A 26,292-nucleotide genomic window follows, 5' to 3' on the forward strand; every position below is an offset into this window, starting at 1 on the left:
TGTTTCCTCTACATTTCAACATGAAAAAACTAGGTATTTGCCTTGTTTGGTATCATTCTTTTCAGCACAACCTCACATATCTGAATTTACTCTTATTTTATTTTTTCATTTTGACATACTGTATTACCACAGCTGATCTAAAATCAGATAAAAAAAACAAACTCTCAGTGGAAAAAGTTTTATTTTTTACTGTAACCACCATAAACATGTTTATGGAATCATTTTCATAACTTGAAATAAAAAATATAAATTGTACATTTTAAAAACCTATACACAAGTTTTGCAAATAACAAATCCATTTGCAGCTATTTACATAAAAATGCAGCTTTTCTGATAATGATTTACTATTTACAGAACAATCAGGTGTTCTGCATCAAATAAGCTCCACACAAATTATTTGTGCGACTTAAAAAAAACAATTTCTGGCCACTATAAGACAAAGAAGAACATGACAAGCTTCATCCTGTAATGAAAGATGCTGTGTGCAGACAGGACAGGACCAAAGTGCAAACTCACAGAAACTAGGCTTAAACTCAAAATGCAACTTGATTTGCTGACCGCGATAAGAGCCGCTACAAAACATTACAAAACTTAACTGATGACAGAAAACTAGGTCCAGATTAAGGAAAGTACAGCTAAGAACATGTCTTTATCAACACTACCTTTCATTAATGCAAAGTCGGTCAAAAACCCAACAATAGAAAGTACTCTCAAGGTGTGGACAACAATTATCTGTTTCAAAGACCGTACCAGTGAGAGGCAGTTGAAAGAATTCCAGCCTTCTGTGTGAGGCAGTGGCTTTAGTAGGTGGGACAATGCAGGCATTTTGGAATTTAAAATCAGATGAGAAAACAGGAAAATATTCACATACGTTTTGGGATTGTCATTAAACCGATGATTGTGGATAAGAATCAAAGAAGAAACAGACAAGTTATGTCTCCACTGAATCCAATCAGATCTCTTTTAGGAGTTATACCTAGAGAGACATATAGTCCAGTCAAAAACTACAGGGAGTGCAGAATTATTAGGCAAATGAGTATTTTGTCCACATCATCCTCTTCATGCATGTTGTCTTACTCCAAGCTGTATAGGCTCGAAAGCCTACTACCAATTAAGCATATTAGGTGATGTGCATCTCTGTAATGAGAAGGGGTGTGGTCTAATGACATCAACACCCTATATCAGGTGTGCATAATTATTAGGCAACTTCCTTTCCTTTGGCAAAATGGGTCAAAAGAAGGACTTGACAGGCTCAGAAAAGTCAAAAATAGTGAGATATCTTGCAGAGGGATGCAGCAGTCTTAAAATTGCAAAGCTTCTGAAGCGTGATCATCGAACAATCAAGCGTTTCATTCAAAATAGTCAACAGGGTCGCAAGAAGCGTGTGGAAAAACTAAGGCGCAAAATAACTGCCCATGAACTGAGAAAAGTCAAGCGTGCAGCTGCCAAGATGCCACTTGCCACCAGTTTGGCCATATTTCAGAGCTGCAACATCACTGGAGTGCCCAAAAGCACAAGGTGTGCAATACTCAGAGACATGGCCAAGGTAAGAAAGGCTGAAAGACGACCACCACTGAACAAGACACACAAGCTGAAACGTCAAGACTGGGCCAAGAAATATCTCAAGACTGATTTTTCTAAGGTTTTATGGACTGATGAAATGAGAGTGAGTCTTGATGGGCCAGATGGATGGGCCCGTGGCTGGATTGGTAAAGGGCAGAGAGCTCCAGTCCGACTCAGACGCCAGCAAGGTGGAGGTGGAGTACTGGTTTGGGCTGGTATCATCAAAGATGAGCTTGTGGGGCCTTTTCGGGTTGAGGATGGAGTCAAGCTCAACTCCCAGTCCTACTGCCAGTTTCTGGAAGACACCTTCTTCAAGCAGTGGTACAGGAAGAAGTCTGCATCCTTCAAGAAAAACATGATTTTCATGCAGGACAATGCTCCATCACACGCGTCCAAGTACTCCACAGCGTGGCTGGCAAGAAAGGGTATAAAAGAAGAAAAACTAATGACATGGCCTCCTTGTTCACCTGATCTGAACCCCATTGAGAACCTGTGGTCCATCATCAAATGTGAGATTTACAAGGAGGGAAAACAGTACACCTCTCTGAACAGTGTCTGGGAGGCTGTGGTTGCTGCTGCACGCAATGTTGATGGTGAACAGATCAAAACACTGACAGAATCCATGGATGGCAGGCTTTTGAGTGTCCTTGCAAAGAAAGGTGGCTATATTGGTCGCTGATTTGTTTTTGTTTTGTTTTTGAATGTCAGAAATGTATATTTGTGAATGTGGAGATGTTATATTGGTTTCACTGGTAAAAATAAATAATTGAAATGGGTATATATTTGTTTTTTGTTAAGTTGCCTAATAATTATGCACAGTAATAGTCACCTGCACACACAGATATCCCCCTAAAATAGCTAAAACTAAAAACAAACTAAAAACTACTTCCAAAAACATTCAGCTTTGATATTAATGAGTTTTTTGGGTTCATTGAGAACATGGTTGTTGTTCAATAATAAAATTATTCCTCAAAAATACAACTTGCCTAATAATTCTGCACTCCCTGTATATTCTAATGATACTCCTATTGATAGCTAAGAGAACAATAGTAAGAGAGTGATAGCAAGCTTGCAACTGAATCTACCAACACAGGTGGAGCTGTGTGACCAGATACCCCAGTTACTGGACCAGAATCCTGGAACGCTGCATTAACCTTGTAAAGACTGTCATCAGCTATAAAGTAACTACTGTACTGAAATACATCACCACAGAACTGGCTACTGCAGGGACAGTTCTCTGTTCAGTTGACCTTGAATTTGTCTTATTCATCTGTGTGACCAGCCAACGGTTCTGGACAGAGGCTTCAAGCAGTCTGGTATCTGTAAGAGAACTCAGCAGACAGGTAAACAGAACACTTGGATCATCCTTCTGACTGAGGTCACCTGCATATTATGATCAGCATGTAGAAAGTGACCTGAAAAAGAAACTGATCACCTGAGCCAAGATACCAACCGCTCACAGAGGACGAGCTGCAGCACGTTAGTGTCACACAGGGACATGGAGTTGCTTGTGGTTCCGGAAAAATGATGAATAAAGTAGATCATAACAAGCAGAAAGAAACAACAACTTAGCGTCAACTTACAAAGCAAAGCGTGACTGCCAGCACACCAGACATGCTAACACCTGCAGAAACCTACGGACCTGAGCTGACAAGTACAATCATCACACAGCAAATCCATGACAAATAGATTAGATAAAATTTATTAATCCCTTGGGTGGGTTCCTCCGGGAAATTCGGTTTCCAAATAGCACAGCACCGACAGAAGTTACAGAATGTGAGCAGAAATATACCATATATGCACATATATAAATACAGAGACATATATAAATAAAGAGTATACAAAGGGATAAATAGAAAAAATAGGAATAAGAATACAATGGAATTGCACATTTCAAGTATTGAAGTCTATTGCACCGTTGGATATTAAATAAAAGTATTGCACAGTGAAAAAGTACTACAGCTTAGTTGTTCCCCCCTCCTTTGTCCTCCTCTTTCCCCTCCCTCTCCCCTCCAGTGAGGAGTTAAACAGTCTGATGGCATGTGGGACAAAGGAGTTTTTAAGTCTGTTGGTTCTTGTCTTTGGGAGAAGCAACCTGTCACTGAACAGACTCCTCTGGTTGTTTATGGCCGTGTGCAGAGGATGCCCAGCATTGTCCATAATGTCCAGCAATTTCTTTAGTGTCCTTTTCTCTGCCACTGACACCAGAGTGTCCAGCTTCATGCCGACCACAGAGCTAGCCTTCCTGATCAGTTTCTCCAGCCTGGATGAGTCCTTCTTTGCTGTGCTGCTCTCCCAGCTCACTACAGCATAGAAAAGAACTCCAGCAACCACTGACTGGTAAAACATCCTCAGGAGCTTCCTGCAGATGGTAAGAGACCTCAGCCTCCTGAGGAAGTACAGTCTGCTTTGGGCTTCTTTATACAGGTGCTCTGTGTTGCATGACCAGTCCAGTTTGTTGTCCACCCACAGCCTGAGGTAGTTGTACTTGTTGACCACCTCCACCTCCTCTCCCTCTATCTGAATCGGCAGTGGACCTTCTCTGGACCTCCCGAAGTCCACAACTAGTTCCTTGGTCTTTGAGGTGTTGAGTTGCAGGTGGTTTGTGTGACTCCATGCGACAAAGTTCCTCACCAGACTTCTGTACTCCTCTTCCTGATCATCCCAGATACACCCCATGATGGCAGTGTCATCTGCAAACTTCTGAATGTGGCATAATTCAGAGTTGTAGCAGAAGTCAGAGGTGTACAGGGTGAAGAGAAGAGGGGACAGCACAGTTCCCTGTGGTGCTCCTGTGCTGCTGACCACAGTGTCAGATATGATGTCCTTCAGCCTGACGTACTGTGGTCTGTCAGTGAGGTAGTCGGAGAGTCAAGCGACCAGGCAGGGGTCCACCTCCATCCTGTCCAGTTTTTCCTGAAGCAGACAGGGCCGGATGGTATTAAAGGCACTGGAAAAGTCAAGAAACAGGATCCTGGTGCCTTTTCCCTTGTCCAGGTGTGAGTGCATCCTCCACTCCGACATCCGTCTTGTATGCGAACTGTAGTGGTTCCTGGGCATGTTGTACCTGTGGTCAGAGGAGGTTGAGGAAGAGCCGCTCTAGAGTCTTCATAAGATGTGACGTCAGTGCCACCGGTCAGAAGTCATTCAGCTCATTGGGACGGTTCCTTTTGGGGACCGGGACGATGCAGGATGTCTTCCATAGGGCAGGCACTGTCCCCAGTCGCAGATCGAGATTGAAGACTTGTTGTAGTGGCTCCCCAAGTTCAGCAGCACACGCCTTTAGCATCCTAGGACACACCTTGCCTGGACCTGTTGCCTTCCTGGGGCAAAGCTTCCTCAGTTGTCTCCTGACCTGATCCATTGTGACACTGGGAGATGATTGGAAGGGGGGGGGGATATCCTGCTGTTGAGAGAAGGGTTGGAGGAGGGGGTGTCATAGTGTCAGGAAGGGGGAGGGGGAAGCGAGGGAGGTAGGAGAGTGGGGAGAGGGCTCTGTAGTAAAGGTGAGGGTGGGGGGGGTTGTGGGCTGGTCAAATCTCTTGAAGAAGTTGTTGAGTTCTTCAACAGGAGAGTTCCTTCTCCACAGTCCCCCCCACTGTGCTGTTCTTGGTGTTGTGGCCTGCGATGGTTTTCACACCATTCCAGACCTCCCTCATATTGTTCCTCTCCAACTTCTGCTCCACCTTCCTCCTGTAGGTGTCCTTTGCTTCCCTCAGGCAGTGTTTCACCTCCCGCTGTGCTGCTTTCATCTCCTCCTTCACTTTGCTCCTGAAAGCCTTCTTCTTCATGTTGAGGACAGCTTTGACTTCCTGTGTTACCCACGGTTTGTTATTAGGATAACACTGTACCGTCTTAGCAGGGGCGACCGTGTCACACAAAAGTTGAGGTAGTCCGTCAGACAGTGCGTTGCCCTCTCTATGTCCTCACCATGTGGGCTCAGAAGCACATCCCAGTCTGTGGTGTCATAGCAGTCTCTCAGAGCATCCTCCTTTTCTGGGGTCCATCTCCTGATGGAGCGTGTTGTGACAGGCTGCCTTTGGACGAGGGGTGTGTATTGTGGCTGTAGGTAAACCAGGTTGTGGTCTGACTTCCCTAATGGGATGAGGGGGTGGCTCTGTATGCATCTCTCACAGTGGCATACATTGGCATAGGTCCGGACGGAATACCGATACTTTAACGGAGACGTGTCTGGGGTTACAATATCTGTTGTAAATGTAGACAATGAGTCCCCCACCTCTGCTTTTTCCACTGGCCTGTGTGTCCCTATCACCTCTCACGGATGTGAATCCACATAGGTCTATGTTAGCCTGTGGCCTTAGCTTGGTTGGCCATGTCTCCTTGAAGATAAACAAACTGCACTCACGGTATAGTCGGTGGTTGTTCAGAGCACACAGTTCATCCATTTTATTCTGTTGCAAGTTCACGTTGCCCATTATCCCTGTCGGGATTGATGGTTTGAATCGCCTCCGGTGATCTGCTTTCCTCGTTCCAGCTTTGCAGTCTCGGTAGCTCCTCTTAATCTCAGTCGGTATGTTGTGTCGCATGCCGGTCTGTGCCTTTTTTCTTAGTGCCAGCAGCTCCGCTCTCGAATAGATGAAGGAGCTGGTTCCAGATGTTTTAAAAAGTGCATTAACCTCCTAAGACCCGAACTCTTCCACGGCATGCATTTTTAATTTCTCTTTGATATTTGGGCCCAATGAACGTAAAAACAAAGAGTTACCAGATTAATTTTTTTACCTTATTTTTGTTTTAAAGAAAAATGAGAGCCACATATGAGGATATTTGTTTAAAATTTTGATAGAACAGTAGCAGTATAATGTCCTTGTAAGTGGATATCAGGCCCTTGTAAAGCAAAATTGAGTATTTTGGTCTAAATAACCCAAAATGTGATGTCCACATATGTGGACGCCAGGTCCTAGGAGGTTAAGATAAGATAAGATGACTCTTTATTGTCATTGCACAGTCTTACATAGTACAATAGTACAATGAAATTGGAAAACTGTCCTACGTCGGCACTACATATAACACAACACGACCTGATACGACACATCACAACACAACACAAACAACACAACACAGTATAATAACTTAGTATTAAAAAAGAAGAATAAGTGTATTTGTATTGCACACTGTTATTATTGTACATTAATTGTTAATGCACCTTGTTGTAAATATAAATATTATTATTGTTATTGTTTTTACCGTTGTTACCTCACTCCCCAAAAAAGTCCAGGTAGGTAGCCAGTCAGGTCAGCTATTTGCATTGATTAGGGCTATTGCCCTGTTGTAAAAGCTGTCCTTGAGTAAGGACAAACCGTGGCAGCGGGAAACTGTGGCAAAACAATCCAAGTACCGCATCAAACGCAAACATTTTCAGCACCGCAAAACGTTCTTTCTCCCGTTCCAATACCTTCTTGGTTTTTCTTTGCCCCCCACAAAAGGAATGTACAAAACGAAGGAGAATAATGCCGGACCGTACAAAGACATATTCAATGAAAAGTCAAAGAAAAGATACAAGGAAAAAATCAAAGGAGTGAAAGGGTCAGACCCTTACGAGCACACAGAGTGGATAAAAAACGTTAGCGTGCTGCCCAACTTTCACTACGCTCATATTTATAATTATACGGTTCTTGGAGTGAGTACATACACATACACAAGCCCGGGTACAGTTTACCGACGGATGGGTACAGGACCTTGAAATACGCCGTGTAGAACGAAAGACCATCGTACAAACAAAGGTAAGTTTACCAGTCTCACAAATCGTCTTCATAAATATACATTCGTTAACCGTTTATTAATAGGACCTTTGAGCTCAACGGTAATTAATTAGTAGTGGAAATAATTTCTGGTACGCATCACAGAAATGTAGCAGTGACAATAATATTGTATGCTGTAATCGTACTGGGCAATTAGTGATACAAAAAACCCTGTTTTATCCTGTGAATAAAAGTATGTTTTTTGTCAATGTACCGTGGTAATAACAGAAGCGAAACGCAATATTCTGTCAGGACATTTCACTATTTATGCACAATAAACAAAGGAGCATAGTGCCACAATTTCTGTTCAGCGCCACACTTGCTTGTAACTTAAATCACCAATTATGTTATGAAAAATGACGTATTAACTACTACAAAACACTGACCTTTGTGGGAATGCTTGGAGCAGACTAACATGTGAGCTGGAGTGCTCTGGGACGTTATATTTGGTCTTTGAATGGCTGCAATCCAGGCCATTCGTCGCCTCTTTGTTACTTCAGAAACATGGCTTGAACAATTTCTCTTCAACGACGTAATAATAATAGGAAACCAAGTCCTCTTGGGTGAGCAGGTTATGAAAATGCAAATGACTAGAGAAAGCAAAGGAAGGGGTATCAGGATTGATATTCATAATATTCTGAAAAGAAATGGTATGAGGGTTCTTGGTTAAAAGGTCATTTTGAAAGAAGCAAAGTCATCAGAAATTAGCAGTTCATCAGCTTTGCAGTTAAAAGGAAAAAGTCCAGAGCAGTAAACTAGGTCCAAAGTATGGCACTTAGTATGAGTAGGAAGGTTTATATGTTGTTTAAAGCCACAAGTATCGAGGCAGGATGAGAGATCTTTGGTGAGAGGATGATCACTGCTATCCATATGATTATTAAATCCCCAAATATCATACTTCTGGGAGTATGATATTTGGGGAAAGCTATGTGAGTCTGCAGATCAACAAAGTCACTTATGAAGACAGAATTAGACTATACAGGGCAGTAAATGACAACTATAACAGTTGGAACAGGTGCTGAGAGTTGACAGACAATGGATTTAAAGGAATTGTAGACAGGTACAGACAACAGCATGACTTTCCAGTTCTCACGATAGATTACTGTGAGACCTTCACCATGGCCGCACCCACGAGGTTGGCAGGTGTAAAAAAAAAAAGTGGAGTCGTTGAGCTGCGAAAAGTCATTGGGCTGTTGCCACATGTCAGTCAAACAGAAAAAGTCAAACTTACGATCTGTGAGGAGATCCAAGATGAGATCCAAGATGATCTCCTTGCTCCTAAGGGAGCGGATGTTAAGGAAGCCAAAGTTGACATCGGTGCTGTCAGACTGGAGAGAGGTATTAGGCGACCTGGGCAGGCTGGCTAAAACACTGTGGTCAACATCCCTTTCAAAGTTCCGTGAAGGGCGACGAGACCAGAGGGACTGTACTGGCTTAGAGTCGTCATGCTGAAAATTTTACCAGAGTCCCGGTGAATGTACTTTCAACGAGGGAGGAATGCGATATCTGTGTGGAGATAAAGCGCAGCCGGCGGTGGAGCAGCCAGGTGAAAGCGAAGTCGCAGAAGTTCGTCAGCTGAGCATTGGTTAAGTCCAGCACTAGGTCGGTAGACCAATGACCTGAAAATCATTGGAAGCCCTTGTTTATGGATTGATTGTTGGGTTTTGGTTTTCTCTGTATGTATTATTGTAGGGTCTACCTTACAATATAAAGCACCTTGAGGCAACTGTTGTTTTGATTTGGCGCTGTGTAAATAAAATTGAATTGATTTGAATGGAATTGAATTGGATTGCATTAAACTGAATTGAATTGAACATGAGTAGAGACCTTCATCAGACTGGTGGACGTTAATTATGATGAGCTCTGATTTAGATTCAGATCCAATACTTCATTAACTTCCATTAATGAAGAAATGAGCTGTGATGATGTATACATTCACCTGTCTGCAATGCAGAACGATATCAGAACAGCAGAGGAGTGATACTGAGGAGTGATGAAGAGCTGCTGACTGGAAGACATTCAGATTTGTTAATGAGCAGGAAATGTAAAGACTGATGTTTCAGTAGCAGCAAAGTGGGCAATGAAGAACGGACACCATAAGAAGACCGTATCCTGGAGCACTAACAAGTTTAACAAAGTCATTAAAAGCTGAAATAAAAACGTATATACTCAAAATAAATCACAATTCTCAGAATCTTATTGACTATATGAAAAGGATGAATGAAGGATATCAGCATACACAGGAAAATGCTTCCTTACTTACTGCATGTGCAAAGGTCTCATGACATTCATCAGCACTGTTCTCAAGAGTCTGGCTCACAGAACAACAGGTGGAACTTTTCCACTCAGAGCCACAATTATCCACACAGCTCATTTAGACTCAGCAGTTGACCTCAGATGTATATCTGTGGACTGTGGAAGGACATGCAAGCTCCTCACAGAATGCTCAAACAGGAACCTCTTTAAAAAAAAAAAAAGTTCAAATCAAGCTTGATCATCTGCAGATGGAAGCATGATGCTGCAGTAGATTTCACAATATTCAAGTTGAAGAAGAAAGATGGGACTTTAAGCTCACGTACAGTACAGGCAAACAGTTATGATACCAGGCCTCTAGTTTAAACTAGTGAATTTAGGATATTTAAAAATGAAAAGATTATCAGAGTTAAAGGAAATGATCTTAGTGGGTATCACATTTACAATGTGTTATGTTTTTTATTCGGTCCTCCTCACTGCCCATCATCAACATGACTCAGAGACACTGAAGAAAGTTAGCACCCTCCAGGAAGTAAACCAGATGGAAAGACGTCATATTTTACCTTTAAAACATTTAAAGGTCAACATGATAGTGAGCTGAGGCACTGTGGGCGGGGCCAGTGGCTGGATTAACATTCATTTAACAGTCTTAATCACATATCATCCCACTGATGAGCAGGAACATCTACTAATGTGCGTAGTTTTCCACTGACTGCAACCCTGTCATGGTGCTGTGTTCTTCTCTTCTGAGTTCCTTTGAACAAAGACTCGGACATGAATATGTTTGTGGTGAGAAACTTTAATGGGTTATGATTACAAAAACTGTGTAATACACACACAGTCACAGCTGTCATGTCTCAAAATACAAGTCATTGCAGAGCTGCAGGAAAACCTTTAAAAATCTCAAAATATTTTACTTAAAAGCACTTTTTAAAAAAACAATCTGAAGTGCTGCATAAAAAGACCAAACATGAAAAATCCCAGGCCCGACAGTAAAGATACAACAGCAAAGCTGACACTGTGAAGACACACCCCCTTTTATACTGGTTACTGGAGCTTCAGGATGGGCCAATGATGTCACAGAACAGCAGCCAATCAGAGACAGTAGGATGAAGGTCCTCCATATGGCAGAGTGTGTTCTCACTTTCCTGTTCAGAGACAAACATCAGCAATTTCAGCTTGGATCTGGTGACCTTTGAACTTTCCTAACACACACATGTATGTGTTTTGTGACTCAGCTGACACACTTCTTACATTTTAGATTCCAACAAAGGAGCAGAACTCAAACCAGAACCAGGAAAACCACAGAAACCAGACCTGACATAATTGAGGCTATGAGAGGAGGGCCAGAGGATGGGGACCAGTACCACCCATCATTGTTCTTTTTTGATTTACTGGTAACACAAGAAGTTTTTGTACTAGTAGTATGAGGGGCTGTTGTACTGATAGTATGAGTGGGTGTTTTAGGGGTAAAAGGAGGAGGAGCTTTTACATTACAAGAAGGATCTGTGGGAACAATGACAAAGATGGTTCAGTCAGTTTATCAGTTCCAGTAGTCTGTGGAAGCTTCCTCACTGATAGACAGAGCTGAAAGAAAGAAAGGAGCTTCAGGTTTTCCTGAGTCGCCTCCTGTAGAAGAGGATACACTGAGACTATCTGTCATGAAAGGCTTTATTTATGGACTTTATCAGGCACAGGATGGAGAGGAGTGCAGTGACGGTCTGGGCGTATCCATCTTCTTCTCTCACATTCATCCCAAGACCGCTGACAGAAATCAGCATTATAGAATAAATGAGTTAAATCAGGATCAACTGCAGATGACTGGATCGAGTGATTCTACCTGATTAAACTTTTGCATATTCACTGCCAAATTGCTCAAATAAAATATTAAATCTTCTGAGTCTCTCACTACAGCAGCTCCACATGGCTGCGTCCTGACTCCTCTCCTGCACTCCCCTCACACACATGCCTGCAAACCTGCCTACAATACCAATGGACGGGTGTCTCAACTGTGGTGGGCCTGATGAGCAGGACATGTTCTCATTCCAAACAGACTCCCTGCATTTATCACAGCAGCAATAAGATGCGCTTTTCTCTGTGGTTGCTTCAGTGCAATTTACAGTAAGGTGTACACTTAAAACCTTAGTGACTCACACTTGTGTGATTCATTCAAATATTCTCGTCTTGAAAGAGAAACATGGGCCTGAAAAGAAACTAATGTTCACATCTGTCAGTCACAACTTGACACTGAGTCTCTTTAGTAAATCCAGCAGTGTTTTAAAGTGAAATAGAGGTTTTGTGCCACCACAGTGAAGATGGACTTCTTTGTTCCTTCTTTAATATTCCAACCTTTGTGATGATGGGATAAGTTTCTCTGGCTCTCCTACTTTATGTGACCTGAATACATTAACAGAACATGTATCGATAAAGTAAGATATAACCTGCCACCTTTCATTGATCTCTATGACATTTCTACTAAAGTCCAGGAAAAGAGGTTGAATAAGAAAGATCATTGAACTGACCTCTGACTGTCAGTCTGCTTTTAGGAGACCGATCAACACCAGTTGAGCATGAGTAGAGACCTTCATCAGACTTCTGAACATTAGTGAGAGTCAACTTTCCTTCAGGATCAGATCTCATTTTCTCACCATCTTTATATAAAGAAAAGTTCCCGGGATCTTTGAATTGACAGAGCAGGATCTCATTACTTCCTGTCCACACAGGAAATGAAGGGGCCTTCAGGATCAGGGAACCAGCTGACCAACAGAGACACAAACAGAGTGATACAGAGACAGACTTCCACCAACACACAGAGTCATACAGACACAGCTGGAACATCTGTACCTGAAATAATGATGTTGACTTCATCACTACGCTGTCCAGATGAGCTTTCACAGAAGTAAGCTCCATCAGAGGGGTTACTCAACTGAAGTTGACACAGAGACCTTTTAAGAACAAGGCCTGCAGCTGCTCCACACCTCTCAGTGAGTCCTGCTCTGGTCCTCTTCACTGTCCATTCATCAACTGTTTTTCCATCATCATCATCACAAGTCAGAATCGCTAGAGCACCAGGACTGAAGAACTGCTTGTGATCTGGATTTACACTCAGAGACACTGAAGGTCAGAGAGATACACACATAGAGTGTATTTGTGTTCTTGTTGGAGTCTCACTGATTGTTTTCATTTCATCAACTCACCTGCAGAAACAGTCGGTGCAGACAGCAGCAGCACACACACACCTGCAACAGGAGGACAGAGGTCACTGAGGGTCAGTGAAAGTGTGAGAGTGTACTACAGGGGTGGGGAACTCAGGCCTTGAGACCTAGGCCGTTTATCAATGCCCAAGTACGCGAGTACGTACTCGCGTGCTCGGTGAGTACGTACCCGCCGAGAACGCGAGCACGGACTCGTGGGCCGTTTCTCAATTCTCAAGTACGCGAGCACGGACTCGTGATTTGTACAGTCGGAACACCAGCGTACGTGATGATGTCACAGGTCCGGAGTTTTTACTGCCGTCCCCTCCTAATTTAACTGTGAGTAACATGTTATGAAGCTTAACTTTAATCACAGCCAAACCGGTTTACTCAGGAACAAATAAAACACTGAAATGAACCAAACATTAACATTTAGAAGTGATCTACGTGACTTATATATCATTTTTAACCTCAGTAGTGAAACCTCTATTAATACAAATAGTGTACATGTACATACCTTAATAAAAACAAGCAGGTGAGATGTTAGAACGCTTTTATTTCTATTCTAGTGGACACTCAATACTATAGACAGCTGCTGGGGTTTCTTTAACCTGAGTAGTGAGAAGACCGCGAATGGGGGGGGGGGGGGTGGGGGTGGGGGGGGGGCGATGTGCTGGGAGTCCGCTGTTGAGTTTTGGACGAAATGCATTCTGGGATATATAGCTGTACCAAGTCTACACCGATGCATGCTCGATAAAACGGGCAGATCGAGAACACATCCGGGACTTTTTCGCGTTCTCGGCGTGATGCGTACTTCGAATTGGAACAGTACTTGGTCTCCGACTGATGACGTATCACGAGTACACGAGAACGCAAGTACGCACAAGTACGCATATTGATAAACGCCCCTAGTGTCCTTCATGATTTAGACGTGTCCTTGATCCAACACAGCTGATTTAAATAGCCTCCTGAAAAGTAACCTCCTGAACATGTCTTGAAGTTCAAGAGGCCTGGTAATGAACTAATCATTGGATTCAGGTGTGTTTACCCAGGGGACCATCTAAAACCTGCAGGACACCGGCTCTCAAGGCCTGGAATTTTGACACCCCTGGTGCACGAGCTTCATTCTCTTATATTGCATACAAAAAACCCTGCATAAATCATGCATGATTCATCAACAGAGGTGGGCATTACCAAAGTACAAATAATGTTACTGTGCCTAAGTGGTAAAAGTGGGCGGGGCAATAAGTCACACTACTTCAGCATCTAGCTAGCCCTGCTGAAGAGGAGCGAGCATAAAGGGAGTAATGGTTTATTATATGTCAAATCCAGCGTTTCCATGAGCATAAGAAACATCAGCAAACACAAAAACTGTTTGTGTGCAGTTTGTCTCACAGTGTGTTACAGTTAAAGGTCCAGCTGCTGTATTTCAAAGAGAGGAAAGAAAGAGCGCTAACTTCACTCAGAGATGGAGAAAGATAAGAAAGAAGGACAGGAGAGGAAGAAGAGAGCTCAGATTTAAAGAGAAGGACTGCTTAGTGTGATGTCATGAACTGGAAATGCAAAGAAGCCATGATTTTAATCACATATTGGACCTGTATGTGAAGTGCTTTCATATTGTCAAACAAAGTAAAGTATACTTAAATGCAGTGTTGGGAAGGTTACTTTTAAAATGTATTCCACTAGAGATTACAGAAATTGCCCCAAAATGTATTTTGTAATGTATTCCATTACATTACTCAATGAGAGTAACGTATTCTGAGTATTCTGAGTATATATTATCATGCTTTTTACAACTAAATGAATGTACTATTGCTGTGTGATTTAGTACTTTTACTGATGGTCCACAGCTCCGGACCTTAGTAAAGGGACTTCTGACTAATACGTCAGGTTCTATGTTGGGCTCGTAGCCAAACACTAGCTTTACTTTGTTGTCTGGGTCAACTTTGCTTGCAAGAGACAGAGAGAGGTGCTGAAAGGCTGCTCCAACAGAACTTATTGTTTCGGAGGAATTATTATATTTACATGCTTCCAGCTCCTGAATCTGCTCCGTGACAGCTCGTGCTTTTCCTTTCTCTCCCTCCCTCGCTCACAGACACATAACGTGTATGGTAGTCCATTCTCCCAGCAGCACGGACTACACTGCCCATGAGACTACATTTTTAAGGGGTATGCCTGTAGCATTCTGCCTATTAGCTTAGCACAACAACAACAAAAAGCGCTCTCTCACCCAGGAAACACACAGTCGCAGAGAGAGCACATCACCCTGTAACCATGGCAACCGTAACGCTGCCGCCTGGAACAAAAGAAATGTAGCTGTCAAACAAACCCAAACAGTCCTGTCACAATATGAAACACCGCCGTGTAATCCATTTATTTCCACAAAGTAACTGTATTCTGAATACCACCTTTTTAAACTGTAACTGTAACAGAACACAGTTACTCATATTTTGTATTTTAAATACGTAACGGCGGTACATGTATTCCGTTACTCCCCAACACTGCTTATTTTATGTTATTCCATTAATACATGAAAATCATGGGTAGTTTAGTGCAGGATAAACAGGTTAGCTTGCAGCACTTCAATGAGTTATTTAGTATGTCTTGAGCTAGTGAGGGTCAGAGGTCACTAAGCAAACTGCTCTTCATCATGGATGACCATCACAATCCTCACTGCTGAGGCAGCAGAGCTCCTCGTCCCTCAGACTGATTCAACCTTGCTGCCATAAAGAAAGCTTGAGGGAGTCCTTCCTGCTGTTGTCTATAAATCTAGATGATGGGATCAATTATAGGCCAATCTCCAACCTTCCTTTCATATCAAAGAGTAGTTGTCAAACAGCTAACAGATCATCTGCAGAGGAATGGCTTATTTGAAGAGTTTCAGTCAGGTTTCATTAAAGCACAGAAACAGCTTTAGTGAAGATTACTGATGATCTTATCTGATAGTGGACTCATGTCAGTGTATCAAACAGGTTACAAAACAACAGTGCAAGAACAGGTTCATTATGTAGGATGCCAGTTTTGACAAGTACAGACTAGTGGAGAGTCGTCTGGATGATCAGTGTAACGGTCTCGTCCTTCTCTTTCTCTTTCTGTGTCCTTTTCATTAGAAACTGTCAATCCCACCCCCGGATCACCCTGACTCGCATCATGAACAAGCTTGTGTCCACATGAATGTGCAGATCTTCCTTTTAACAAAAAACAAAACAAAAAACATTCTTTTTACACTAAATGCACAAAATCAATCTTCAGCACCACCACAGGAAGGTGCTGATCAATAAAGCCTGCAAACAGTAACACAGCACACACAGCTCTGATGCATAAAGACTTGTGAGCAAGGTTCCCCGCTGTTCACCACACCTGCTGAATTTTAGAAACTTTCAGAAAATCCAAGCATACAGAGGCTGAACATCCTGACACCCTGACAACATCTGTGTTTGTGTGTGTGTGTGTGTGTAAAGGAGACACACACACTGAAAACTGCTCCTTCAGTGTGTGTGATGGATCAGAGGTGGGAAGCTCTTCTTACCGTGCAGCAGGATCACAGACAGCAGCCTCATTTTCATCTTCACAGTCCCGTTACAGAGCTCCTCACTGCCTCGGACCTCACCCTCCTCTCAGGAGACTCTCAATAGGAAGCTGTACCGCTCTGACAGGAGGCACCTCCACAATAAAAGCTGTCCTAGATACACACCTGTGCCAGTCACCTGGGCGCTAGATCGGTGGCTGCCCATTGCTTCACAGAGTGAATAGGTTAAATGTAGAGAGGAATTTTCCCACAGGGATGAATGAAATATACATTATTATTAGTCCATCTAGCTTCATCCAACATCTTCTGGAGAAAGTATCTGTCAATGGAAAATTGTACTTAGTAGTCAGTATAAGCTTTTAATGATATAAGTTTGCATATGATAGAATACTGCATGATGACCTTTTGATGACTTAGACTGTTGTCCACTACAAGACTGTTTTATAAATTCTTTCCCACAGCGATATCCTCACTCCTACCAGGAAGAGGAGAGCTGGACACTTTTATTTGAGCTCCCTAACAAGAAGAGGGGCCGCGTCCTTCAGAATCACACACACACACATACACCTGCATACGCACATACATACGCACTAACATTCCTCTGTCTATGAATAGACATATTCACTGTTGTATTATTACACTTTGATATGCACTTAATTAAAGATATTTTTGGATGTATTGTGAAACCATTTACGTACATTTGTAATCTGTCATTACAAAGTGGTTTATTTCCTGATAAGATGAAAATTGCAAAGGTATTTCCAATATATAAAGCAGGAGATAAACATCTCACAAAGTATCGGCCCATCTCTCTACTACCGCAGTTCTCTAAAATACTGGAAAAAATATTTTACAATAGATTATATGACTTTATCATAAAAAACAATGTACTATATGTCTGTGAAGGTTCTCAGTCATCCAGGTCATCGTAGACTAAGGAGCTTGGAAAGAAAAGCGTCTGGACTTCTTGAGTTGCTTGAAGACGTTTCACCTCTCATCCGAGAAGCTTCTTCAGTTCTAAGGATCAGTGGTGGAGAGTCCCAGATTTAAACCTAGTGGGAATTAGAGCCACCTCCACGAGACAAGACTCAGCAGTTCATCTGCATCTAAAGGACAAAGGTCACTCTTTCGAGGATGCCAACGTTCACATTTTGGACAGAGAGGACAGATGGTTTAAAAGAGGAGTGAAAGAAGCCATTTACGTCCACTGTGAGCGACCATCTTTGAACAGAGGCGGGGGTTTACGACACCAACTGTCTGCCATCTATAATCCAGTTTTGAGATCCCTTCCCAGACGCCTTAACGCCCACTCACACCCTGGGCCATCTGACCTCAGGAAATCACATGATAGGGTGGGGCCAGGTTTCACAATGAGCTCACCCGAAACTCTGGCTGATTAGGACCCACACCCGCTTTCACACCTTGGCTCATGTGATTAGGTAGAAGATCATCAGGGGGTCCTTTGTCCCCCTTGGGGGGGGAAACTCCCACTAGGTTTAAATCTGGGACTCTCCACCACTGATCCTTAGAACTGAAGAAGCTTCTCGGATGAGAGGTGAAACGTCTTCAAGCAACTCAAGAAGTCCAGACGCTTTTCTTTCCAAGTTCCTTAGTCAATGTACTATATGAACAGCAGTATGGATTTAGACTCAAAAGGACCACAACGCATGCCTTAATGGAGTTTATAGATACAGTAACAACTGCTATTGAAAACAAAGAATATGCTGTCGGAGTTTTTTTAGATTTAAAGAAAAAAATCGAGTCAGTTGATCACAAGCTTTTACTTAACAAACTATGTACATATGGGGTCAGAGGGGTGGCATTATCATGGGTTAACAGTTACCTTAAAAACCGTAAACAATTTACCCAAATAAATGCCATGAAGTCAGAACTGAAACCTGTTGTGTGTGGGGTTCCCCAAGGATCAGTTTTGGGGCCGCTGCTTTTCATATTGTATATTAATGAGATATGTGCTATTTCAAAGTCTTTGAAAATAATATTATTTGCAGATGATACAAACTTACTGTGCTGTGGAAGAAACTTGGAACAACTTCTGAATGAACTAGAAATCAAATCAAATCAAATCACCTTTATTGTCACGTCACATGTGCAGGTACACTGGTACAGTACATGCGAGTGAAATTCTTGTGTGCAAGCTTCACAAGCAACAGAGTTGTGCAAAATACAATAACGTGCAACAAGCAAAATATAAAAATGGTTAATCTAAAAGTAATAAATATATGTACCATATATAAAGGTATATACATTACTGAATGTGTGTACTAAATATGTTTTTCTACGTGTGTGTGTGTGTGAGTGTGTATATACATGTTTTACAAATGAAATAGAGTAAACAATAAAATAAGATATATAAAATATAAAATATACAGAGGTTGGTATGTGCAAAACAGTGGCATTAATGTACAGTATGGAGTGCATAATGTTGAATGAATTAAATTAAATAATCTGAAGACCTGGTTTGACCATAATAAATTAACATTGAACCTTAGCAAAACAAAATTCATAATATTTGGGAATTGCACATATTCTACTAACAGTAAACTGACAATAAATAACACTGAATTAGACAGAGTATCTGAAATAAAATTCCTTGGTGTGATAATACAACACAAACTATCCTGGATTCCCCACATTACTCATATCAAAGGCAAAATATCGAAGTCTCTGGCAATTCTCTATAAGGTTAAGGATCTCATAAATCAAACATCATTATATACTCTATTTTGTTCTATTATACTGCCATACATGACATACTGTGTGGAAGTGTGGGGAAACACGTATAAGACACACACTTATCCAATATACTGAGGGGTCTGAAAAGTGCTTTTGCCATGATGTAATCTGTAATTTCCACAAGGTATGCTGATCAGTGTAATTTTCAATGATTGAACTGTATTAGAGACGAGCAAACATATTGGTAGATCTGAGAAGAGAGAACTTTTGTTATGAAAATGATTTTAATCTTTTACACATGATTGCATTTGAGCTTATTAAAGAGCTGTGGCTCCTGGTCAAGTGAAGGTCAGAAACTCTTGGCAGGCGTTAAGGATCAGCCAATACACGGTGAGGAGGACAGGAGCTCTGAAAGGAATGGCAACACACCTGCTTACACGTCAGATGCCTGGAGTTATATCCTTATATCCTTATATCCTTGAGAGCTAAGAGTTAAGTTTGTATCATTTATCATTTATATCCTTTTAAGTAAGTTTAAGTTTCATTTATGTTCAGTTTAAGTAAGTTTCCTTTATGGTTTGAGTATCATCATTCGAGTGTGACCTTTAGTCTAGGAGTCACTCATAGTTTAGCTGTGTAAAAGCTCAGGCCTTATGTCTGGCTATGACAGAGGTGTGAGGTGAAGCTGGGGTGCAGACCAGGTCATGACACATACTTAGCATACACTGCAGACACACATACACACCATAACAGATCTATTTTGGTAGGGCAGAAGTGGAGATGTATTTTTGCTGCAATTGCAGAATTGTGCCGAAGTACTTAGAGGAAGTGCAACTGATGTCGAGACAAGAGACGTAATGTTCTTTAAACTATGTTAAAGTTCACGGAACATTTTGTGGTTTAAGTGACGTAAGCTGTACTTTGTCTATTTTTGTAAAAGAGGGGGGCTTTGTTATTGTACCCATATAAAACCTTTGTTTAATCGTTGTGAGTTCAGTTCGATTGCTGACTTTGCCCAGCTTCGGACTCCACGCGTGTAATGAATAAATCTTCGCTTTGATCACATCTTCCGGACCAGAGTTGTTATTTGCTTGTGAGCCCTCCGTACTCCTTTTCTCCAACTTTTGAACCTTAACAATACATTCTGCAAAAAAGAGCAATAAGAATAATAAATAAAGCTACTTCAAGAGAACCATCAAATTCACTTTTTATCAAATTAAATATTCTCAAATTTAAAGATTTGGTTGACCTCAGAACTGCGCAAACAATGTACAAAGCAGCAAATAAATCTTTGCCCCACAACATTCAGAACTTGTTCCACATAAGACCAAATACTCCTGACCTGAGAGGAATACTTATGTTCAGCCAGCCAGTAGTAAGGACAAATGTAAAATATCAGAGCATTACAGTCAGAGGAGGTAGTGTGTGGAACACCTGTACAGATGAAATCAAGACAAGTACATCAATACAAAAATTCACACAATTGTTCAAAAATAATAAAATGCATGAATATAGGAAATCTTCCTCTCAGTGACTGAGTTGTCTCATTGTGTCCTCATTTTTTATAGATCAAGGCCTGAGTAACCCAACCTTAAGTGTTCATTAAGGTGTTTGTCACATAACATATAAAACAAGCTCAGAGATTAAGAGGGTGTTATAGACAGGGTGATTAGTTTATGTAAAAATTATAGTTTGTTGTTGTTCTGGTTTACGTGCTGAAAATGGTCGCACATCACAGGGTCCCCACTCTGGTGTGGGCGTTCTGTGATCGCCCTTGCAAGGAAAAACTGCAGCCTGTGTGTCTCCACTCTTAGACTCTTAGCTGAAGAAGTGTCTTTAGAATAAATGTCTTGACAGTATCCAAGTGGCCCCTTGCGGAACACGACAGAGATTTTCCCTGGGTTGGATACAATTTTCTTATGCATCTTGATATGCAGTGAAAAAATAAACAATTATTTCAAAAATATATTTCAAAAACAAATTAGGACATTTGGGTTATAATCTTGCTTCACATTGTGGCTGGGTTCAGACAGCAAGATGCAGGAGAAAGATAAAGAGACAGAATTTGAAACATTTACAACATTTGCGATAAAGGTGTATTTTCTCCAGGCATTACAAACTCTTCTGTGCGTAAATAAAAACCCTTCGTGGTTGAGTGACTATCTGCTAAATTTGTGCCAATGTGCAGTACCCATATGGAAAAGATATATATAAATATTAAAGTTTGTATCTGTCTTGTGTGAAACTTGTATGAAAAGCATACAAGAGTGAAAACAGACATAAGATCCCTTGAAAAATTATATAAATGAAACTTGTATGTTTTAGACACTTACTAAAACAACATATGAAAGTGGCCACTTTCATATAAGCCATTTATGATTCACTATATGAAGTAAGCCAAATCTGATGCAAGTCTTATATAAGTTTTTTCTATTTCTTTCCCATATGGGAAGAACTGCGGGCAGTTATCAACATTTCTACTTGAGCTATCGTGATTATTGATACACTAGTTGGCATTGCTCATGTTAGTGAGATATCAAGGCAGACTGTTGCACTGATAATATTAATTACCATTGCAATATGAAAGCAATACAAAATTTTAAAAAAGTAAGTTCAGTCATTTAGCATGTCAGCTTATAACAAGCTATTTATAGGTTATTTAATTACACCAAATTATAGTAATGCAAGTGTCAGAGCAGTCAGAAACCTACCAAGTTTATTTAACAGTGAAACATGTCAATGTAACACACACTTTTTTAAGGAGCAGGTTCATTCATGCTTTATCATATTAAATTGTATCCTTTAATTTAGCCTGACGTATATTATAAACGTAAACTAAATTAAACAATCTTTAACCAAGTGATGAAGGCTTCATAAATGAACTCGCAACATGCCTGTTACCTTAAAGATACACCTGACAATTTATTCTGTTGGTTTTCTCTTATTTCAAACTAGGTTTATTACCTTTGATCAATGAACAAGGATCTCTGAGATCTTTGTTGCGAGTGGCGCGTTACTCGTTTTGTGTCCTGAAATTTAAAAGTGGAAATTTTTAAAAAGTGTCGCATCTCAAATTCGCAAAAGCACTGGAAGACTATAGTGGCCAAAAAGATATTAGATCCGTAGTTTTTAGCACTACCATAGAGAATGAATGGCAAACAGTGTAGGGCATTTTGGTTAAACAATCGAAACCCCCCTCGCGTTAGGCTGCTTGGGATTCCCATGATCTCTCTGCATTAAATCATATCTGTTATTAATCTCTGTCTCTCTTCCACAGAATGTCTTTATCCTGTTTTTCTTCTCTCGTCCCAATTGGTCACAGCAGATTTGGCGGTATATGAAATAAAATTGAATTGAAGACAGCTGGCATAGGCTCCAGCCCCCCCCCCAAAAGTTTAGTCTTCAGCGGCCCTGCTTCAACCATCCGTCGTTTTTTGAATTATCCACGACCACTGCTGTGCTATGAATTCTAGGGTAGGTTGCGCCACAAAGGATACACCCAACCCATTCTTCAAGTCCAGCAAAGAGGAGGACGCATTTCAAAGTGTTTATTGTCATGTGTAAGGTAGAAATAGCATTTGTCTGTGCAGTGAAATTTTTTCTTTGTTGTCCATACACAAATGCAAAATTAGGTAGGGTTGAAGGAACAAGATAAATAAGGATAAAAACAAGACAAGATATTAACCCTTTAAGACCGGTCGGAGCGGGCACACTCCGTTTTGCGTAACTATTTTTAAATCCCTGTAGAACGGCAGCCACATAAGCCAGTGCCATTTTTTTTTGGGGGGGGGCATATGAAAATGAGTTGTACTTACATCTTATCCCTCTTCCCGACAGAAGTGATGGCATTTTCACAGAAAATGTTGTTTCTTTTACCTTCAGGGCATTATAGGCTTGTACTGGTGTATCTAAAAGTGACTCTATGCTTTTTTATATAGTTTCTTGGATGCTTAGAACTTAAATTGCACTGCTGGAAATAGTTTATTTTGGTGCACATGATTTATTTGAGTTTTTCCTGCAGTACATAAAACTGATGTATCGCAAAACTCCTAGAGGTACATGGGTGTTGGCAAACCGGTATTTTTTATGTGAACACAAAGCCTATCCATCTTTACCAGCACAGTGGGGTGGTCTGTGCGCCATTGTGAAACTATCAGACCATGCCTTTTTCTTATCTAGAGGATTGAACACCATCCAGCATCAAGAATGGAGAGGGATGTACTGAGTGCGAGCACTGGGCTCACGGATCCGAGTGTGGTCCCCTAGGAATTTCGAATCTGGGGACCCGGAGCCAAGTTCTTGGAAGGATTGAATGGTTCGGGGCCAGGGAAGTCTGAACTCATGTAGAAATCAACAGGTATGCACCACTGAGACACATAAACTGGACCCAGACCCTCGAGACAGCCTTAGCTGAGGAGTAAAAACCCATACGGACAAGGGTAGTGCAAAATAGGCTGACTTTGGACTTGGTAACTGCATCTCAAGGAGGAGTATGCAAATTGATAGGTGCCGAAAATGTTAATTCAAACAGCAGGATCGAAGACATTTCTTTGTTTCTGTTGGCCCGTAGACATACTGCAGGGAATCCAGAGTGTGTGGAATATTGCTCTCAATGTAGGCCAGGACCACCACAATCAGATATTCAGCATAGTCCTGTATGTTCACAGAACAGCCCTCTATAGTGGCTGCAATTTGAAACACATCCCAATCTGTTTGAGCAAAGCAGTCATGCAGTATGCTCTCAGTCTTTGGGGTTTAGAGTTTAACAGATTTGGTGACAGGGTTTGATTGTTTCAGCTTCTGACTGTAAAGTAGATGTGGTGAGATTGTCCAAAGTGGGGATGTGGTGCAGCCCTATATGCACTGTGCATGTTGCTGTATTCGTGATCCAGGATGTTCTCGTCAAGGGTAAGAATGGTGACATGTTGGTGATTTTTGGGGAGTAGAGTCAGTAAGTTGCACTTACGGGCTCCATTATTATTTGGATCAACTTTTGAATTTCACCTGGCTGTGACATAATTGACCTTAAAATGTGCCCTCTGAAGGATGTGGCCTCCTAGGAATTGGGACACAGCTTCTGGCTCCAAAAGTGCAACATGGCTGCTCCCACAACCAGGATATTTTGGCTTCATGTTTGCGAAATAAGAGGAAGTGCTGTCGCATTGTCCGTATTTTATGCAGTTATTGCTTTTTATAGATTAAACTCAAAGTGAGCCTTTTCAGGTTTTAACACTACAATTACAGACCCATTTTCTTCTGGTGCAAGTCCCTGCTACTAGATTTAATAACCAGAAGGTCAGAAGGTCTTGACTTCCAGTCATTGTCACACTCTACAACAAAGTACCTGCAGCCTACAATACACCGTTGTAGTTTCTATGTGCAATATTAGTTCTTGTCAATCCCTGTCATTACATTACAGTTTTGATTTTTGCTGCTTTTGTTTGCACTGTCCACTTTTCTGCAGTGACACTAATAAACACTAACTGGGCTAATAAAGACTAACTGGACTAATTTCACCCATCAGGGTATGTTTCTAGCTCTTATTAACAATGGTAGTGTGAGGTAGGACCGTTTACCACTTAATTTCGTGTTGTGCGCATTCACAGAAACAATGGGAAGGATGGTTTGTCAGGTAGGATGGATTCCCAGAACAGCAGACTTTATTCAAGTTCCTTATTTTTCCCTTCAGGCTTAGAGGGAACATTTTCTGCCCAGTGTTGTAGGATCCTAATTAAATTTTTGTTCCAGAGGATGGTGGGAGTCAAAGAGGAGGTACTGGTCCGTGTATGTGGGCTTCTGGTAAACTTCAATGTGGTTTCCATTCTCTTCAATGTGCATGGCAATGTCATGGAAAGGCTAACAGTTGTTTAATTTATTTTTAAAGGAGAGTGCAGTTTTCCATAGCTAAGCAGAAAAAATTTATAGCTATTGCTAATTTTCTACCATTGTCCCTTTTATTATCCTTTGTGTCTTCCCTGGTGGACTTGATGTTTTTATCCACAGCGTTAATTTTAGCAGTGAAGAATTCCACTTCTTGGGTTTTGATTTTTTCATTGGATTAATGCCTTTTCTGTTTGTGTGTGTGATTTTGTGTACCTGTCCTAATTTGTGGCGCTCCAAAACACCCAATTTTCCCATTTCAAGGCAGTCAATTTTTCTTTTTCCCAGGTTCGCTAACCCTATTTTGTATTTCCCACACTAAACAACAGCTTTCCTCTGTGTCCTCACCTGCTCCATCCACTGTGGTCTCCTCCCCCTTTTGCAGCAGTCCAGTGGCAGTTCTCTTTTTCAGCTTTGTTCCGTTCCATCCGACTGTCTCTTCCTATTGCCATTTCACTCTGAACATGGCAAATGTCAAACTTAGACAGTCTTCTTCAAGGCCTTTTCATGCAAAGTGAAGTTGGAGCTTTTTGGAAAAGCATCTCCATCCATCAAGTCATGATGATGGTGTTTTTCTCTTCCTTGCAGATGCCATTTGCCCATACTCCTGCTGCTGCTGGGTCTCTCACTGCTCAGGACAATGCTGTCGTCTCTTGGCCTGACATGTTGTGCTTTTGAATTGCATTTCTTGTCTTCAGGGAGAAATTAGTATCCTTGGAGTTTGCTTTTCAGGACAAGGAACACATGGAAGTGAAGCTGTAAAACAATTGTCACGGCCCCGGCCATAATGTGTGTTGGTGGCTGTTTTTTGTTCTGCCTGTCTGTGTCTTTAATCCTTTAAATCTGGTCAGAGCGGACACGCTCCATTTTGCGTAACTATTTTTAAATCCTGGTAGCACTGCAACCACGTAAGCTAGCGCAATATTTTTTTTTGCATATGAAACCGGAGGAGTTGTACTTACATCTTATGCCATCAGCTTGTCCTAGGTCACAGTTTCCTCCCACATATAGCTTTGCAAAAACAGCATAAAAAGCACTTGCAGCAACAAAAACATAATATTCCAGAAACACGCTTTACCGATCCGATGTCGTAACACTTCCTATGTCCATTACCGTGAACTATCGCATGTCCGACATGACCTGCCCGAAACTGGAAGTGATGTCATTTTCGTGGAAATGTAGTTTTTTACCATCAGGGCCTTCTAAGCCTATACTGGTGTTTTTAAAAGTTATGTTTGACTTTATGACTTTCTGTGTCATTTCTGGGATGCTTAGAAGTCAAATTGCACTGCTGGAAATAGTTTATTTTGATGCACATGCTATTTTTTTTTTTGTAAATCTGCATTATAATACTTATTTTCATTTTTCCTGCAGTATATAAAAATTGGTGTATTTCAAAAATAAAAATATGTACAGTAAC

The 26,292-nt window shown here is 41.3% G+C and overlaps 1 protein-coding gene across 3 annotated transcripts in view; it reads right to left on the minus strand.

Annotated features, from left to right (window-relative positions):
• Positions 1–26,292, minus strand: part of LOC100699891 (CMRF35-like molecule 1) — a 62,884-nt gene that overhangs the window by 18,282 nt on the left and 18,310 nt on the right. Inside the window, exons 1-6 of one of the 3 annotated variants that reach the window (XM_019357272.2) lie at positions 16,299–16,454; positions 15,802–15,957; positions 12,773–12,814; positions 12,420–12,689; positions 12,098–12,331; positions 10,364–10,723 (exon numbers count right to left, since the gene is read on the minus strand). In XM_019357272.2, coding sequence (XP_019212817.1) covers positions 10,716–10,723; positions 12,098–12,331; positions 12,420–12,689; positions 12,773–12,814; positions 15,802–15,957; positions 16,299–16,335 — 747 coding nt within the window. In that variant the 5' untranslated portion in view covers positions 16,336–16,454 and the 3' untranslated portion in view covers positions 10,364–10,715. Of the gene's footprint in view, positions 1–10,363; positions 10,724–12,097; positions 12,332–12,419; positions 12,690–12,772; positions 12,815–15,801; positions 15,958–16,298 lie in introns of those variants that run through there. The other 2 variants (XM_019357268.2, XM_019357267.2) reach the window with 2 other exon arrangements.

This window comes from Oreochromis niloticus, linkage group LG3, assembly GCF_001858045.2.
Source record: "Oreochromis niloticus isolate F11D_XX linkage group LG3, O_niloticus_UMD_NMBU, whole genome shotgun sequence".
NCBI lineage: Eukaryota > Metazoa > Chordata > Actinopteri > Cichliformes > Cichlidae > Oreochromis > Oreochromis niloticus.